The sequence below is a fragment of the Syngnathus typhle genome, linkage group LG11 (assembly GCF_033458585.1).
Source record: "Syngnathus typhle isolate RoL2023-S1 ecotype Sweden linkage group LG11, RoL_Styp_1.0, whole genome shotgun sequence".
Classification (NCBI taxonomy): Eukaryota; Metazoa; Chordata; class Actinopteri; order Syngnathiformes; family Syngnathidae; genus Syngnathus; species Syngnathus typhle.
The window spans coordinates 6,088,646-6,105,303 of record NC_083748.1 but is presented as its reverse complement, the minus strand read 5'-3'; the positions used below and the strand labels follow the sequence as shown (position 1 = coordinate 6,105,303).

Genomic DNA, 16,658 nt, shown 5'->3' with positions numbered 1-16,658 from the left:
TCGGAGGTGAGCAAAGCTCGTGAGAAGCTGACCTCAAGATCAAAGGTTAAATCCTTCTGCAGAGGAAAAAATAAAACTTGGTTTGATAACTTGTTCTATTTAAAGTTTAAAGGGTTTTGTTAAGCCTTAAACATGCAAAACTCCCAAATTGCTCAACAATTCATTTCAACTGCAACAAAAACAAAATGTGGCTGTTTTTTTTTCCATAGTTTGCGTGGGGAGCGTAACAATTGCCTGATGGGAGCTCAGCATCAGCTGTCATGCGATAGTGTTGGCTCGTGAGTGAACGAATCTTTTCAGTGAACGAGAGTGAACGAATAACTTTCTAAAGTGATTAGTTCTTTTTTCAGTTCATATAACGTCAACCACTAGGCGTCGGTAATGCGCATTGAAGCTGGTGCCACCTCGCCGTAAAACAAAACGAAGAAGAAAATGACGTAACTTCCTGTTCACGAACGAGTCGTGAATTGCATTTGCCAGAATGTAGATTTAGGATTTGCCAAGGAAAGAAAGAACCACTCACTGACACACACACACACCACTTCTTTTATGCACGTTTTCTCCAAGCTAACGGCTAACTTTATTGCATGAAGGGATGTGCCGTTATGCAAAAACAGGGAGATTATGCTTCTCTTTGGGTCATCTTTATTTTATAACACTTATAGTAGTATTTAAATAACGTGTATGTATATATACGCCTAAATATTGTTATCCAATATATCTACTGCAAGTTCACATTAGATTGCTGGTTTGAAATTCACTATTATTATTATTTTTTATTATTATTTTAATAAACATTTATGTTAAAACTTGTCTGGTGTTTTATTCCTTGTTTTTATATTCGCCAATTAAAACATAAAAGACATTTGGTTAACTGCTTTATATGACAATATGTATGTTTTACATTGTTATATGAGTTGGTGTCCCCCAAAATAACAAATGTCGGCATAACATTTTTTTTTCTCCTTTTATTCAAACACAAACACATTCGGTATAATAACATCAACTACAATCCAGCAAATACAAAATTAAAACATCAATGTCGGCATAACGCAGTGCTTCTCAAATAGTGGGGCGCGCCCCCCAAGGGGGGCGCGGTGCTATTCCTGGGGGGGCGCGTGTGACCCTGGGGAACAGGCTTTTTTTTTTTGGCAGTACTAGAATAAAGTGTAATTGCGCGTTTACTACAGCAGGGGGCAGTGGCGCTCTCATTGTTACTTCTGTCACGTTTGCGACAGTGCAACATTTTACGACTTACAAGACAAGTTAGGATAGTCACGGTGGGGAGGGGGGGGGGGCGCGAATAGTTTTCTTCTTGCTAGGGGGGGGCGTAACAGAAAATAATTGAGAAGCACTGGTTTAAATAAAGGTTAACCTAAAAAAAAAAAAAAAAAAAAAAAAAAAAAAAAAAAGTGAACCCTGAACTTTGAACCCGCGGTGACCCCGTGGTGACCCCGTGGCCCCGCGGTGACCCCGTGGTGACCCCGTGGTGACCCCTGGGTGACCTTTGAAACCTGAACTTTCAACTCTAGTTAAAAATCGAAAATGTGCACATGACCCCGTGAACTTTGAACCGACCTTTGACCCCTGGGTGAACTTTGAACCGTAAACTTTGACCTTTGACCCCTAGCTAATTACGTTTTTTTTTTTTTTTTTAAACCGGCATAGCAGAACGATCCATGGTCTTCAGATGCCGCGCTGTCGCCATCTCCTGGTCAGTTAGTGAAATGCTTTTGCTGATGTTTTTTTTTCTCTCAATTAAAACAAATCAATTAGCCAGTTGGTTTTCTTTATTTAATATCTATTATCAGACAAAACCAAATTGTGAATCAGTCACCTAGGCTATAGCAGAACAAACAATCCATGGTCTTCAGATGCCACGCTGTCGCCATCTCCTGGTCAGCTAGTGAAATGCTTTTGCTGTTTTTTTTCCCTAGTTTACATATTTACTTTCATTTACACAATGTACAGTAAAACAGATTACACCGCCAGTTTTCATGGATTTCAATTATTTTACAAAACACACATGTTCCACAGCTACTCTAGAAAAAAAAAAAAGCTGTTAATTCATGGATGGACATCATGTCTCCTCCCTTCGGCTTAAAAACAAAAACAAATAGAGCTTCAAGTCCATATAAAAATGTCGATTTCCAAAATGACAAAAATAGTATCAAAAGTCTTCTTTTTTTTTTTTTTAATAAGTGTACATACACATGCAATGTGCCGCCCTTGTTTGAACCATCGTGGAGGGAAATTCACTCACACAGGAATAATGACCTTCACTTGATTGTTAGTGCTGCTTGGACACACACACACACACACACACACACACACGCACACACACACACACACACACGCACACACACACACACACACACACACACACACACACACATCCACTGAGCGCAGTCCAATCTTATCATGTCGTTTTAACTAAGTGTTCCCTGAATGTTCGTAATCCTACGCACACAGAGGCAATACATCTTTATTGTTCCACAGATGTGCACCGAGAAAATAATAGAAAATGGGGAAAAAAGACAACCAGGGCAACAAATGAAACAAAAAGTGCATATTTAAAAATTCAAGTATGTAAACAAAATGATTTAAAGGGAGATACATACAGTATGTTCTGTCAGTGTGCTCAAGCCTGAGCTTTGGCATGCACACACACTCACACGTGAGCAATTAAGAATTAGAGTGGGCTAAATCCATTTTGAAAATAATTTGAAAGTTAAGTGCAGAAATTAACGGAGAAAATTCAGGTCTTTCAGACACCCATGAAAGCAGTCTTCACCTCACGCAATAACATTTTACAGAGTGAGGACAAGACAGTAGGTAGTGCTTTAGCTTGAGTGCCGGTGCATCTGTATGTCACCATAAGTGAACAATTGATTCAACAAATGTTTGGAATGACAAAAATCTTTCACAACTTCAGTAAAATTAAATACAATGGCGCCTTAAGACATGAATTGAATTTGTTCTTTCAACACGCTTGCAACTCAAAACACTTGTAAATATCAAGTAATTCTTTCCCCATTGAAATGAATGAATTAGTCTGTTCCAGCCCCCCCCCAAAAAATTGTGTTTTTTTAATGAGGCAAATGCACTCTATAACTTCATATTTTAATCTTAAAAAACATAGTAATTACAAAATGATATAATATCGAATTAAAAAGAAACTGTTTTTGTCACACTTTGCATCAATCGACTGGCCATTGTGCTATAGTGTATCGCTGTTTGAGCTGCTCAGCTCATCACAGGTCCCCACAGAGGATAAAGAATAAATGACAGTGAGTACCATTAATACTGAATGTCAAAATATGTCGGAAATATCAATTGCCTCAAAGCACCACTAAATCCCACAAATGTTATTGTAGGTATAAAAGTTTAAATCCGGCACAATGACATAAATGGAGTTGGCCCACTTAAGTTCTCATTATGGTTCATTGCTCACACACATACAGACACATACAATCCATCCTTCAGAAATATTTTAAAGGGGAAGTCCCAGCGTCGAGGAAGGAGGCTCTATGACCTGCAAAGACACACCCCTCGGACAATGCGCTCACATGGCGGTGTTGCAGTGGCTGCTGGGAGAAAAACAAAACGGTGGAGGGAGAGTCGTAACTCCAAAACAAAACAAGGAACAATGAAAGACACACGTACACAAACGGAGGTGGTGGGTGTGGGTGACGGATGCTTAAATGAAGAAGCAATCAGAAGATCCTCATCGATCGGAATGAGGATCCGTGCTTCAGGGTATAAAATTAAAGAATAAAAATCTTGATGTAATAATTTGGAAAGGCAGGGGAGACAGAGAAAGTGAGATTATTATTATTTGTGTCTACTGGGATGCTGCTCATTATCATCCACCAAAGCTAAATTGATTTATAAATCTGCTTTGGTATATTGGTAAATATAAGATGAATAATTAACTTTCATTCAGTGTTTTATTGACGGGCCCTCGTCAATATCGTGTGTCAAAAGGTGAAACATGAGGCAGAGGACAAACACTAAAGACGGTGACACACGTCATAGTCAGACAGATATCAACACTAAGACAATCACGTAGGTGGATACTCACTCTGACCCTGACGAGTCACCGTCCACCGTTCCCGCTTTGATGCTCACGGCGATACCGTTCAACTGCTCAGGCTTGCCGGCCTTAGCGCCACCGACCAGTCGCTCGCTGCAGGACGAGCCGAGAGGCGACGCAGAACCGTGAGGGGATGACGAGCCCGGAGCGCCGCCGCACAGTTCGTTGTGGATGCGGTTGAATCCGTTTCTCTCTATGATCGGGGAGAGTTGCTTTTTCTTTAAGATGCCTGTGGGCCACATGTGAATCAGTGGATGTAATACTTTCAAAATCCTTTTTAGGAGAAGCCATTTTGAAGCAATTATTTGGCCATTTACCTTTGTGGGGGTGGGCGTGAACGTTGGGCAAGGAGGGCAGCTGCACGGTCACCGCGTTGTGCATGCGCTCATCTGATGACTCGGGATTCATCTCAAGCCCGTCTGTTGGCCCGTCTTCACTCACGGTTGCAGGCCAGTACAGTCTGCTACTGTCTGCAAACAAAAACGTTTTTAGCCTGGGACGATTGATATTGCAAATAAGAAAATTGTACCGTGTGCTTGAGGCCGTTTGACTCCATTGGAAGCCAATTTTTCCCAGCATTCCTCAGGAGGCAGTGGACCTTCCTCGTCTTCGCTGTCTGAGGAGTGCGTGGAGGCGTAGGAGCCGCTCTGGTCGTCCTCCAGGGACAGGTCGCTGTCTGAGTCGCTGTCACGGTCTGCACATATATGAGAGTTGGAGGATGATGATGATAGAGAACATGGTGGTGGTGGGTGAGATTCTGTTTACCGTCATCCGCACGCTCGTTGGTTTCATGAAAGAGCGACGTTTGGTCATTGAGGGCGATGTGCGCCTGACTGGTGCTCAGACCGTCGTCCCTGAAAAGATACGAGACCTGTAAAAGTGGCATCCAGCGCCACCTCTTTGTGCCCGCTCTTGGTTCCTTACCTGAGGACGAAAGGCACATAGCTGTGCTGACTCTTGACGCTGTGCATGGTGCCGTTCAGAGACACGCTGGACTCCCCGAAGGGAAGATGGTACAACTTGCCGTCCATGTAGGTGGTGTGGCATTTGTAGTCCTGGAAGAGCAGAGATGATAGTTTAAATTTAGGTCTTGGCTAATTCAAGTGTTTTTCATTCATTTTATCATTACGTCACATTTGGTGTGCCTCAAGGGTCCGTGCTTGACCTTCGTCTTTTCTTACATGGACAATGATTTTTATATTCAATTGTGTTTTAATTAGGAGCTGTATTCAAATATTTATCCTTGCTGTATTTGATTTCTGATATCCATAACATCCATAAAGATCTGGAGCCTATACCGAGTTGTGTGACTGTCACTTAGTGGTGAGGGACTCACTGATGATTTGGATTTAATCATGTGATCGGGATGTTTGTGTCCGCAGCAGTACTTCATGGCGTTCCTCGCCTCTTTATTGAACACAATGCGGAAGATGAAGATGAAGGGACCCTGGATGAGAACAAAGTCAATGTTGAAGGACAGAAAAACACTAGCCAATACTAATAATAAACAGTAACATTGATTTAAAGGGCACACCTGCAGACAGTTGAAGCCAGCAAACAAGTAATGGAAAATGATCAGGTCACTGTTGACAGAGAGCAAAGCCAGGAAGCAAGTGACTGAGACCAGGAAGAGGACACCACCTGCTGTCTTCAGGCCCGACCTGCACGAGACAAAATATTTATAAATAAAAACATACTGTTGTGTATAGTCAGTGAACTGGTGTGAAACTCACACACGAGGCTCCTTGTCCAAGCTTTGACGTCTCAGTGAGCAAGAAGCTCGGGACGACAGGATGGACAGGAAGACGTTCATCTGCACAGACAAACATCAAACTGCCTTGCTGCTTCTTGTTCCGGGCAGTGAATTTGAAGAATCGAACAGAACTCACCGACACCGCCACGGCAATGGGTCCAGCAAAGCTCCAGATGAGGGTGTCGTACATGGAGAGCCAGCAGAAGTCTGGGTTGCCGTAGCCTTCGGGGTCCAATCCCACTGCCAAACCTGCCATAACCCCAACTTTTAGTCAGGCAGAAAGGGACAGTAGATGCATTTTCCGACAATATAAGTTTTCGGACCTGTGATGAAGGCAGGTACTCCCCAGCCGATCAGATAGTAGAACCTCATGGGCCCATAGTTGATGTCTCGGACTTCGCTGATCATTCGGTACATGTGCAGACCCTCCAGAAAAAGCCACGAGAATGTGCACAGGTAGAAGAAGTGCAGCAGGATGGCGATGACCGTGCACAAAAACTGGCAGGAGAAGAAGATTTTTAAATACCAGTTGAAGACTCTACTGAACAAAAAAAAGGGGGGTGGGGACTCACTGGATTGTCAGCCTGATTGATCCCCAGGATGAAGACGAGCTCAGAGAGAAAGAGGGCAGTGGCGCCGTTGTTCATGATGCTGGTCTTGTTGCACTGCATGGCTCTCAGACTCAGGAGGAAGACCGCGGTGAGGAAGAGGAAGCCCAAGGTGACTCCAACGCTGCTCCACGATATGATTTTGATAGGCAGGATTTCACCGTTCTGATGAAAACAACATGGAGACAATTTTTCCCCCATAGTTTCATAAAAGGCTTGGTCGGTTTTTGGCATGTTGCAAGTACTTTTCTGCCCGAATATAATTTGCATTCTTACTTCTCTCCTGGAGATGTCCATGAGCACAGCGAAGCTTGTCATGTGATAACACTGACAGCTTATGTGAGTGTTGTTTCGAAAGACCACCTCACAACCCTTTGATGACCAGCCGCCTGCTCCAGCTCTGATATAAAAGGCAACAATCAAGCAAGTCAACAACAACAACAGCATCCTCTCTTTCTGTATGTTTGTGCACTCAACAGTATGGTGTGATTCCAGAAGACGCAGATGGGTTTGGAGCGCTCCTCGGTGGTGACCAGGCGGAATTGCACGGTGATGGGTTTGTCCAGCGGGTGCTTTAGCAGCTCGTCGTTGTCAAGCACAGTGATGCTCACCACGGGGGTGTTGATTACGGGACGCTTTGGTACACTAGGGGAAACAAATTGTTTGGAATTGCATGTTTTTGTGATATGGGAGCATATGCACACGAGTCTTACCGGAGACTTCTCTTGTCAGAGTCGTATCGCTCAGGCAGCAGAGACGCCAGACTGTGGAAGATGATCACGCTGGCGACGGCGTCCGGCTGGTTGTCGTCAGGATGCCGTCGCTTCCTGTTGGCGGAGAGGTTCCTCAGCGACGATTCCGGGAAAGCGTCCAGGTTCTTGTGGCCTTTGGTGTCCACGGGCAGCTGGAAAACCGAGTCGGGCAGGGTGACGGTGGTCTCCAGGTCGGCGGGGCGGGGGCCCCTGAGCGACTGGTATCGGGGGAGTTTGGCTCCGGCAAAATTCATCTTTTTCAGACGGTCCACCGAGATGACTGTACAGGAGAAAATTAAATAGGGCCATTATTATTATTATTATTATTATTCAGAATTCAAATTATCTACATATATGAATGTATGCAATTAAAATAAAAAAATCACAGTTTCCTATAACTATTGACTTGTCAAAGAATGAGTGGAACTGAAAAGGGCTGGCTGGATGAATGTCAGTAGTTGTAAGATCAGTGAGCTGACCAACAGGGGGCGCTATGGCACCATCTTACCACTCAAGAAGTAAAAAAGAATGACATATTTAATTGTAATTGCATTATTAAGGGTAAAACTTGCAAATTAGGAAAATCATACAGCCCTAGTAAAGAAGCTCACCAATATGCGGTGTGACGATGGTAAAAGGGCTGAGGTAGGTCTTCCTCATATTCTGCGCCAGAGTGTTGGCGTATTCCTCGTAGTGGCGCAGCAATGCCGCCGTGCCACCCTCCGTGTGCTGGATGAGCTCCCAGTGTGGACGAGTGTCTGGAGACAGAATGGCACTACCCACGCGGACCAGGTTCTGCAGGGTGAGAGCCAGAGGAGATCAGGGACCCTCATATTTGAAAAGGATGAAGAGGCATGGTGGTGTTCGTTTGTTACCTCGGTGAAATGGACGTCCTGCGTGGCCGTGAGGTTGAATCCCTGCTGCTTGCTCTCATGCTGCAAAAGCTTCTGAGTCAGTCCGTAGGCCACTTTTACGTCGCTGCCGTAGTACTTCTCTGTGTGCAAAGTGGCATTGGCCAACATGGCCGCTGTTTGTTGGACGTGGGTTGAGTCCAACAGTGATGCATTATGGGAAAACCTTTCAGACTGGGAGAAGATGGAAAGAAATCTGTCAAACAAGAAATACTGAACCCAGTTGTTTAATATCAGGGGTAGTAGAATGGGTTAGTCGCTGATTTTAGCAGAATCCCAAAGAGATGTTTTTTGTCAAAATTTGACTTAGGCCATTATTTTAAGAAGACTCTAAATCATATATGGAAAAAGAATTAAAAATGGCTATGTATGACAAATATTTGAATTATTAACAATTGCTTTAAGGAGCAACGATAGAGAGAAATCACACACCAGCGCTCTCAGCTGGCTGAAGGTGACCGACGTGCAGTTGAAGAGATTAGGAGGCAGCCAGCCCTTGTGCTCGTCGCAGTGGCGAATGGCCGTGCCTGGGAAGGAAAAAGAGGAGGTGTGACTTGTTATTACATGAGGTGGGGAAATAGACTGCAGCTTAAAAAAAGCCTCCAAGCGACCTCCGTGCATTGCCATTATTTTATGCTAATCGGAACATAAGATAGTGAAAATACGTCCTACCCAAAGTCCCCTTGGGGCAGGGGACCGCTGCAGGGAGCCCAAACTTGGTCCGGGGCCACCAGATTCCAGCCTGGATGGCCTGAGGGCAGCTGTCATAAATGACTGGCACAGATGGAGCAGAACGTGGGCAAAATGGAAAAATATTCAGGATGCAGAACATTGGAATTGGAGATGAACCTGAGTGTAAATTTGATGGGCTGTTACCTTCGCAACCGTTAGAAGAAACCTCGGCAAAGGGGTTGTCGCAGCGGTCGCACTGCCGTCCGATCACGCCTGCTTTACACTGGCACTGACCGCTCTCGCGCTCACATGTTCTGGAAAAGGAGCCCACCGGGTAGCAGTCACACAGCAGGCAAGTATCGCTGCCTTCGGGACGGTAGTGATTGTCCTGCAAGGGGCATAAATACAAATTGTAACTATGGTCCACCAGAGGGCAATATAATACAGATATCCAGTCACAAACCAAAGAAGTAATTTTTTTTTGCAGCCAATGAATATCTGCCTGTGAATATTGTTATATTGTCTGTCTCCATGTTTTGATGCACCGATTGTGTTCAAATATCTGTTCGTCAAAGACTTTGCAACATTGATGCTAATCGTTAGCCCGTGTATGCTGTTTTCCATTATGTGTTAGCATTCAGCTAGCACACTTTTCTTCCTTTCTTTAAATTCACATGTAATTCTTTTTATTTTATGTTTAGTTTGACAGTAAAATTGACCTGGTGGAAGCATTTGAAAAAAAATAATAATAATTCACCTAACCTCAAACATGCATACACTAACCTTACAGCAACACTCTCCACTGGTCTTGTTACAGTCCGAATCAAACCCGCGCTCGGTTGGACAGTTACACGGCCCGCAGGTCTTGTGACCCCACCAACCTCGGGGACAGGGCAAGTCAGTCCTGCAGGGACACAAGCACATATTTTAAAATATCCCAGCATACACACGGCGGGATTTTAATGTGGTGTCACCTTACTTTTTCTCGCAGTAATGGCCAAAGTAGTTGTGCGGACAGTCACATGTGTACCCGCGGGAGGAGCTGGTCTTCCTGGTGCACGTGGAATCGTGCTCGCACAGGTTGAGCGAGCACGCGTCCGTGCAGTTGGTACCGTAGTAACCTGCACACAAGAAAATGACACAATCCTGTAGCGGGTTCATGTGATGAATGGCTCCGTCTGCGTGAAATGATGCTGACCAGCACGACACGTGCACGAGTAGCTGTCCCAGTCGTCGTTGCAGTAGCTGTTGGCGGGACACGGGCTGGAGCTGCAAGGGTCGGGCACGTTGCAGCCCACCTCCAAGTTCACTTTCCTGGCTTGACTCAGACTCAGAGCGCCACCAACCCGCAGACCCTGGACAGAGACCGTCACAGGCTGGAAATGAACTTATGCAGGAGTGTGAGCCAATATATTCTCTTTGGAGAAGGATCTCACTTGTATGCATCCTCGGAAGCCATGCTGAATTTTCCCATCAGGCATCTCTAAGCCTCCAACACTCACAGCCTTCAGCTTGGACTCCTGCAACTGCCCATCCACCAGCATACTGGCCTGAAACACACAGACGACATTCATTGCAGGTCTGCCCGGCAACAAGATTGTCATGAATAAATATTGCCATGTTTTCTCACCAGGTAGAGTCCTTGGTCTACTGATAGAACCGCTTTATGGTGGCCCGCCGGCCCGCCCAAACTGCTGATATCCAATTGCAAATGATGCCAATCGCCGTCGTTCACCAGTACCTCTTCCACGCGGGACAGCGTGGAGTCTTCCCCCCTGTGCAGGCCCATCAGCACGCTCCCACCACGCAGCTGCAAAGGTGAAGAAAAGGACACAGGCAGCAGGGAGGGGAGTGAATCAATAACGGAAAAGCACAGAGCAGGAGACTATTAAAAGCAGAAAACATTCACATTTGGAGTAGGAAAAAGACATGCTCAAAAAGTAGCAGTCAACTTTGTCACCATAAACTGAAATTTCTGTGTATTGCAACATACGATCAGTAAAATAGGATCTGATGCAACAAGCAGCAAACATGAACGTTTAGGTTTGTGTTTCAAGTCTCCGTGTTTAAAGCCAAGCACGATCTCACCTGCAGAGTGAGGTTGTGTCGCAGGCCGGCGGAGATGTGCAGCACCATGGCGCTGGCCTGACGGGTGCGCAGCATCAGCTCTACGTGCCAGGGGACGGAGGTGGTCGTCGCCAGGTTGTTCCACTGCAGCAGGCTGTTGCCCAGGAAACGCTGCGGGTTGGCCATCGCTGTGGAGAACAAATCATATTCATATTTGGTGGAATCTCGAAAGGCACTCAAATTGAAAGGATGAGTGGAGGCGCTTTTATTGAGCAGGAAGTCAGTCGGCTGTGTTCACTCCCACAACACTGCAAACGCCCCTTTGCTGCTTCTCTCTATCCAGTCGTCTGTCCATCCAATGGTTTAATGACCTGACGGATTCTTAGCGCAGAAAAAAAAACACTTGCACTTTGCGCCTTACCTCTTTCACAGTTCCTCCCCCCGAATCCGAGCGGGCAGTTGCAGCTAAAGGAGCCCCACAGATTGACGCAGGTCCCTCCATTCAGACAAGGGTTAATGTTGCAGAAGTGTCTTTTGGCAGAACATCCTGGGAAGGTGAGAAAAAAAACAAAAGAAAAAGATTCATCTTCATGCTTGATGTGTTCCGACCTCATTATTTCATCAGAGCAGCAAAAAAGGGAAGGTAGCAGACTATTGCAGTCATTTCCTCCTGATTCGTCTTCCCTGCTGTGCTCATTCTAATCAGTGTTTACTCTCTCTCACTTGGCAGCACACACTGACTACAAAACTCAACTAAAGCAAAGCCGCCTGAGCTATTGATTCTCGGACAGCGTCGCCACATACCTGGCAGCGTGCCGTTGTTAGCGATGAAGCCGGCCATGTCGACGCGCTGGTTGTCCACACGCAGGTTCTTCATGCAGCCCACAAATTGGTGGTTGCGCACCGGAAAGTCCTCTGGAAGTTTAGGGATCCCGCCGAGGAGCAGCGGACCGGTCAGGTCCAGTGATCTGATGGCACACAACGCATAAACATTTAATACGTTGCGCAGTTTTGCATTGCCTGTTGCCTCTTAAAAAACATCAGCAGTTCTCATAAAAGGAGAAATGGCTTAAAAAATTCATAACAGAAATAGAGCGCAGTCCTACAATTAGTGCCTGCAGATAAAATCGGAAAAGTAGTAAACATCCTGGAAAAAGTAACACCCTGGAGATGTGGAACTTCATTTCACGAGTTTACTCTTAATGAGCCCACTGCAAAGGAAGTAATGTGCTAAATTATGGACGTCACTAACAAAATCATGAGATGATGCCTCGGCAAGAACTTTTATTTATAACACCACTGCGGGAGAATTTCCTCAAACGTTCTTACTTTTTGCTCCCTGATTGGCTTCCCTGAGCGGAGCAGGTGTAGTGTCCAATCACATGGCCGAAGCGCAGAGCCACAGGGTTGTCGCAGTTGTCCACGGTAACCACCACCACTTTCTGGTCGGAGGGACCTTGCGGCAGGCCGGCCTGGTTTACGATGGGCTGTGGGAGAAAAAAAAAAATGTATGTGAAAATTTGAAGTGATCGACAAGCCTCAAGGCCTGGAACGTCTGTTATGATATTAAGTTTGATGATATTCGATAATATATCCATAAATATAAGAATATAGGGGTGCTTTGAGACATGAGTGTTCTCAAGACGTTTGGAACTGTCAAACTAAATCTCAAACAAAGAGAATTACGCATTTAAAACCACATAACTTTACCACAAATTCCTATCTTAATGCTATAATGTAATGGAAAATGCTATAGACAGACTAATGAATAGCATTAATGTGGCAGTGTTGTAAACGTTTATGGAATGGATAATTGAACACAAGCGGTGCTGCAAGACATGTAGACAGACATCAACAATATTCACAGGCATATATTCTTTATCCTCTGTGAATGTCTATCATTAATGATTTTACTGAGTGACTGGGAGAATTTACCCAATTACATTTTTTTACCACAGAGTGCTTTAGTGCAAGTACTTCCTAATGTCCGTGGCTCCTTTCTAGGCTTGTTTTATGTTCATGCAGAATTTTGCGTCCGTTCAACTGCAAAAATAGCTTCTTCAGATTGACAGATTAAAGTACGAAAGGAAGCACAAGTAGAATCACACGGCTATTTTAAGACAATGCAGTATTTTGGAGTTAACAAGCCATCATAAATAGCAGTGTTAAGAAAATATTGTATTGTCCTGCCACAATGAGGAAAGGATTATTCGATTATTAAATCAGCAGAAATTCCAGCCAGTGCAAAGCTTTTTGCAGATTAGGCGGCGTAGCTTTGAAACTGGGAGAGATCAGCCGAATGATCTTTTGCCTTGAGCCTGTTTCAGCCTCCCGTTCAGTTCTCAAAATCTGCTTATTACAGCTGCTGTTGTGCATTTGGATAATTCGCACAACAATACAACAGCTAACGGCAGCGTATGGCCAGATAACGCACACACGCGCTAAAATGGCCGGCTCTCGGCAGGACATCATCCCTGTCAACAAAGGGTCGTCTTCATTGTCTGAGGAGCCAATTGTGAGGAGGCAGGCTCTGAGGGGCAACAAAACTAGGAGGGGGTGGAGGGGGTGTGGTCAGCCCAGGCCAAGAATGATGATCTATGAATAAAGGTCACAACCTCTTCTCAAACTGGGCAGTTTCTCTGAGGTCACGTCAAGCTCATATTAACCCTGAGCACGGGTTCAAGCTGCTGCAGTAAAGGTAAAGCGAGGAAATGGCCAACAACACAGAGCCGCTCTCTCCCCCCGCTGCGCAGCTGACCGACCGCAGGAGAGGGCACGGCGCTGCGTCGTCAGCTGGTCAGACAGGGTTTAGCAGGATTTAGCCCATCACATACGAAAAGATGAGACAATGCGGCAGACGCACGCCAACCAGAAAAATGTTCAACGGAGCCAAGCTTCAAACTCTGAACCCTATGTTTGAGGTCGACTCGCTAACCGCCACCACCACGTTACCACATGAATTGGTTACATTCTTTAAATGTACGATCGTGAGATCGTGGTGGAGGTCCGCTGTTTAGCGTGTGATGCTAACAGTTGTGAAAATGTCTCACACTTCATCATACTGTTTCTCGTTCTTTTGATGTCGCTAAATGAAGCAAGAAAAATATGGAACTGTCATACAGCGCATTCCAAGTGAAATGGATCCGTTCGTGTCCCATCTCTATTTTCTTTATTGCATCAAAACATGAAGCACTTGTTTGCAGATGTGTTATATTAGTGTAAATTGTACACGTGGGGACAGAAAATGACTTGTGGTCTACTCTTATTTGTGACAATGAAGAGGACACAGTTCATTTGTAGACCACATCACAACACATGGTGGTTTCCAAAAAATAAAAAGCTTGGCAATCTGAAGCCTACAAATTTGTACAAATGTTAAAGACTGTAAAGTGTTTACAGAGAATGGTTTTTTTCTTGCATGTCAGATTTTTTAAATATTTTTAAAAAATTGTTTTTCAAATTGATTTATTATAGTTTACGCGATACAGATTTGACCATGCGTTGTAATTTGAGGTTATGAAATTTACCCCAAAAATTTCACCTGTTGTTGAAACTAAGCCTTCGTTTATATATTATATAATTAATTGATAATATATATCATTTTGTCCCGCCATTCTTTTTAATCGCACCCTTCTCTGATTTTTTTTTGGGATAGAGTATCTTTTGTATTGGATGTACTGGACTGTGCTAGTGTCTCCCGAGTGTGTTTCACTTCCAAAATGTCTTCATACATTTAGTCCATTCAAGTCCCAGCCATTCATCCCCAGCTTGTTAAGTCAACTGGTTCTTTATTTAGTTTTTCAGCTAGCCAGTGTGTTACAAATTCGTCGATGATGAAAAAGGCAAACACGGCGTTTGAATCGGCCAACGGTGAAATCATCCGACATGCTCTTTTTTTTTCCTTCACGGTGTTGCCCCCACTCCCTTCCCACCTCCCCTCGCTTGTGAAAGGTCCGGAACAGGCAGCGCTCCAGATTGGACGCTCCTTCGCTGACCTCTCCTGTCATCAGTCACGGATGTTGACTCGCCAATAATGACTGACTGTCAGGATGACATTTGGTCACACAAAGGCCCGTCCTGTCAACCCTGATTGGAATGTACATATTTGCTCAAGTCCGACTTTGGATGTCCATGATGGGAGGATTATGGCAATATGAGTTTCTTGATACAAAAGGGGGACAGAAGGTGGGCAAAAGGAGCATGAGAGAAGTCACACGCGCATATGTGATCTAAGATTGACTGGAAAAACCATAGCAACAAGAGAACTGGGCCATGAAGCGCAGCGTTCAAAACCCGAGTCAATACTTCTCGCCGCTTTTCTTCCGCTGCTCTCCTGCTCGCTCGAGAACACAGAGTGAGGAACCTTCCCCGGGGGCGCATCATTCACTGCCCGCGGTCCCAAAGGGAGCAGAGCCACGCACAAAGGCTGCGGTCATTGCCATTCTCCACAGCCCCGGCTACCATGAAAGCCACATTTCAATCTCAAATGCACCCCTCCCAAGCATTAGGCCCCACCCCCTGCTGATAGGGCCGCGTCATCGTGGGATATCTCCAGGAGGAGGAGCCACGTTGATGCCTCTCGCCATGTGAGGAGGGATGGATCAGTCCAAAAGTCAAGGAATCAGTCAGGAAGACTTAAGAGATTTTTCTTTTTCCACAAAACAACAATAATTCCGCAATCCTTAAGAACTGTGCTTTGGTGCTTGAGTTGCTGTGAAAGCATTTTATAGCCATGGTAAATGATCAAATTACCAAAAGATGATATTTATTTTATGCTACAGATCGAGTTAGCCTAATTTTCTCAGTCATTTCTAATTTACTGTAACCAAATCTATAACAAAAAAATGTTTCTTGTGTTTCCAGAAACATACAAATATGACTTAGCCAACTAATATTAGGCTAAAAATTGTTTTTCCTCCTTCACTTCATGTATTTTTAAATACAAGGTGTCCAAAAACCTTTGACCATATAGACCGCAGACGCTTACCACAGAGCGTTTACTGTACAAAGACATGGGAATGTTACTGCAGCATAAAAAAAAGTCAACTTTTTGTAGCAAGTTGACTAAAGAGTCCATAATAGGTCGTTGGCAAGGGGACAAGTTTTCCCAGCCCCTTTCATCACTTTTGTGGGCAGAGACATGCTATCACAGACATTGAATAGAAAATGTGAACTGCAGGGGTGAGTGGGGTCGGGGGGTGGTGGGCATCTTTATAATGCAAAGTGGCTTCCTCAATGCTTTAAAATGTGACATTCCGTCTGGGAAAGCACAGACAGACAACAGATTTGCACATTCCTCACTGATTGAGATGTTGACTTGTTGGTATGGAGAAATTCGTTAGTCGCAACATCTGCAAAGAAAATGTCCGCCGCCCACATAAATAAAAACCTGTGGCAGCTTTCTGGATGATCATTTTGTCAGCAACTATTATTTAGCGACATGGATGTGACGGACCAACAAAGTGGCTTCACTCCCGCTTTGTCACTCATTCATGCAGCCTTCAATGGAATCAGACCTCTGATTGACATTTTGCTGCAGATAAAGCAGGATTCCACTCATTAACTTTTGTCTGGATTGTTTGTGTTCTTGTGTCTTAGGTTCTGTCAGCTGAATGCGCTGCCATAATTCAAAGGTGGGAAGTGCACGTGGGCTGAGAACATACCTTGTTGTAGTAGTGGATCTCCACCACGTGCCACTGGCCGTCGCTTACGCCGCCCACAATAAAAGGTGTAACGGTGGTCTTGGTTTCACCTGGAAACAATCAGGAGCAAGAATGATAACATTATGACGCTCAGTCA

General features: G+C 44.8%; 1 protein-coding gene across 2 annotated transcripts in view; it reads right to left on the bottom strand.

Moving 5' to 3' along the window:
- Positions 1 to 1,772: 1,772 nt before the first annotated feature.
- Positions 1,773 to 16,658, bottom strand: part of celsr2 (cadherin, EGF LAG seven-pass G-type receptor 2) — a 36,061-nt gene continuing 21,175 nt past the window's right edge. Inside the window, exons 5-34 of one of the 2 annotated variants that reach the window (XM_061291417.1) lie at positions 16,523 to 16,611; positions 12,189 to 12,346; positions 11,664 to 11,827; positions 11,281 to 11,406; positions 10,881 to 11,047; positions 10,423 to 10,602; positions 10,229 to 10,342; positions 9,991 to 10,147; positions 9,772 to 9,913; positions 9,576 to 9,696; positions 8,997 to 9,180; positions 8,793 to 8,894; positions 8,553 to 8,647; positions 8,085 to 8,294; positions 7,821 to 8,004; positions 7,171 to 7,489; positions 6,935 to 7,102; positions 6,734 to 6,857; positions 6,422 to 6,622; positions 6,173 to 6,347; positions 5,986 to 6,098; positions 5,830 to 5,909; positions 5,631 to 5,757; positions 5,433 to 5,543; positions 5,021 to 5,151; positions 4,862 to 4,950; positions 4,626 to 4,790; positions 4,414 to 4,566; positions 4,085 to 4,325; positions 1,773 to 3,590 (exon numbers count right to left, since the gene is read on the bottom strand). In XM_061291417.1, the coding sequence (XP_061147401.1) occupies positions 3,566 to 3,590; positions 4,085 to 4,325; positions 4,414 to 4,566; positions 4,626 to 4,790; positions 4,862 to 4,950; positions 5,021 to 5,151; positions 5,433 to 5,543; positions 5,631 to 5,757; positions 5,830 to 5,909; positions 5,986 to 6,098; positions 6,173 to 6,347; positions 6,422 to 6,622; positions 6,734 to 6,857; positions 6,935 to 7,102; positions 7,171 to 7,489; positions 7,821 to 8,004; positions 8,085 to 8,294; positions 8,553 to 8,647; positions 8,793 to 8,894; positions 8,997 to 9,180; positions 9,576 to 9,696; positions 9,772 to 9,913; positions 9,991 to 10,147; positions 10,229 to 10,342; positions 10,423 to 10,602; positions 10,881 to 11,047; positions 11,281 to 11,406; positions 11,664 to 11,827; positions 12,189 to 12,346; positions 16,523 to 16,611 (4,415 nt within the window). In that variant the 3' untranslated portion in view covers positions 1,773 to 3,565. The remainder of the gene's footprint in view (positions 3,591 to 4,084; positions 4,326 to 4,413; positions 4,567 to 4,625; positions 4,791 to 4,861; positions 4,951 to 5,020; positions 5,152 to 5,432; positions 5,544 to 5,630; positions 5,758 to 5,829; positions 5,910 to 5,985; positions 6,099 to 6,172; positions 6,348 to 6,421; positions 6,623 to 6,733; positions 6,858 to 6,934; positions 7,103 to 7,170; positions 7,490 to 7,820; positions 8,005 to 8,084; positions 8,295 to 8,552; positions 8,648 to 8,792; positions 8,895 to 8,996; positions 9,181 to 9,575; positions 9,697 to 9,771; positions 9,914 to 9,990; positions 10,148 to 10,228; positions 10,343 to 10,422; positions 10,603 to 10,880; positions 11,048 to 11,280; positions 11,407 to 11,663; positions 11,828 to 12,188; positions 12,347 to 16,522; positions 16,612 to 16,658) is intronic. The other variant, XM_061291418.1, reaches the window with a different exon arrangement.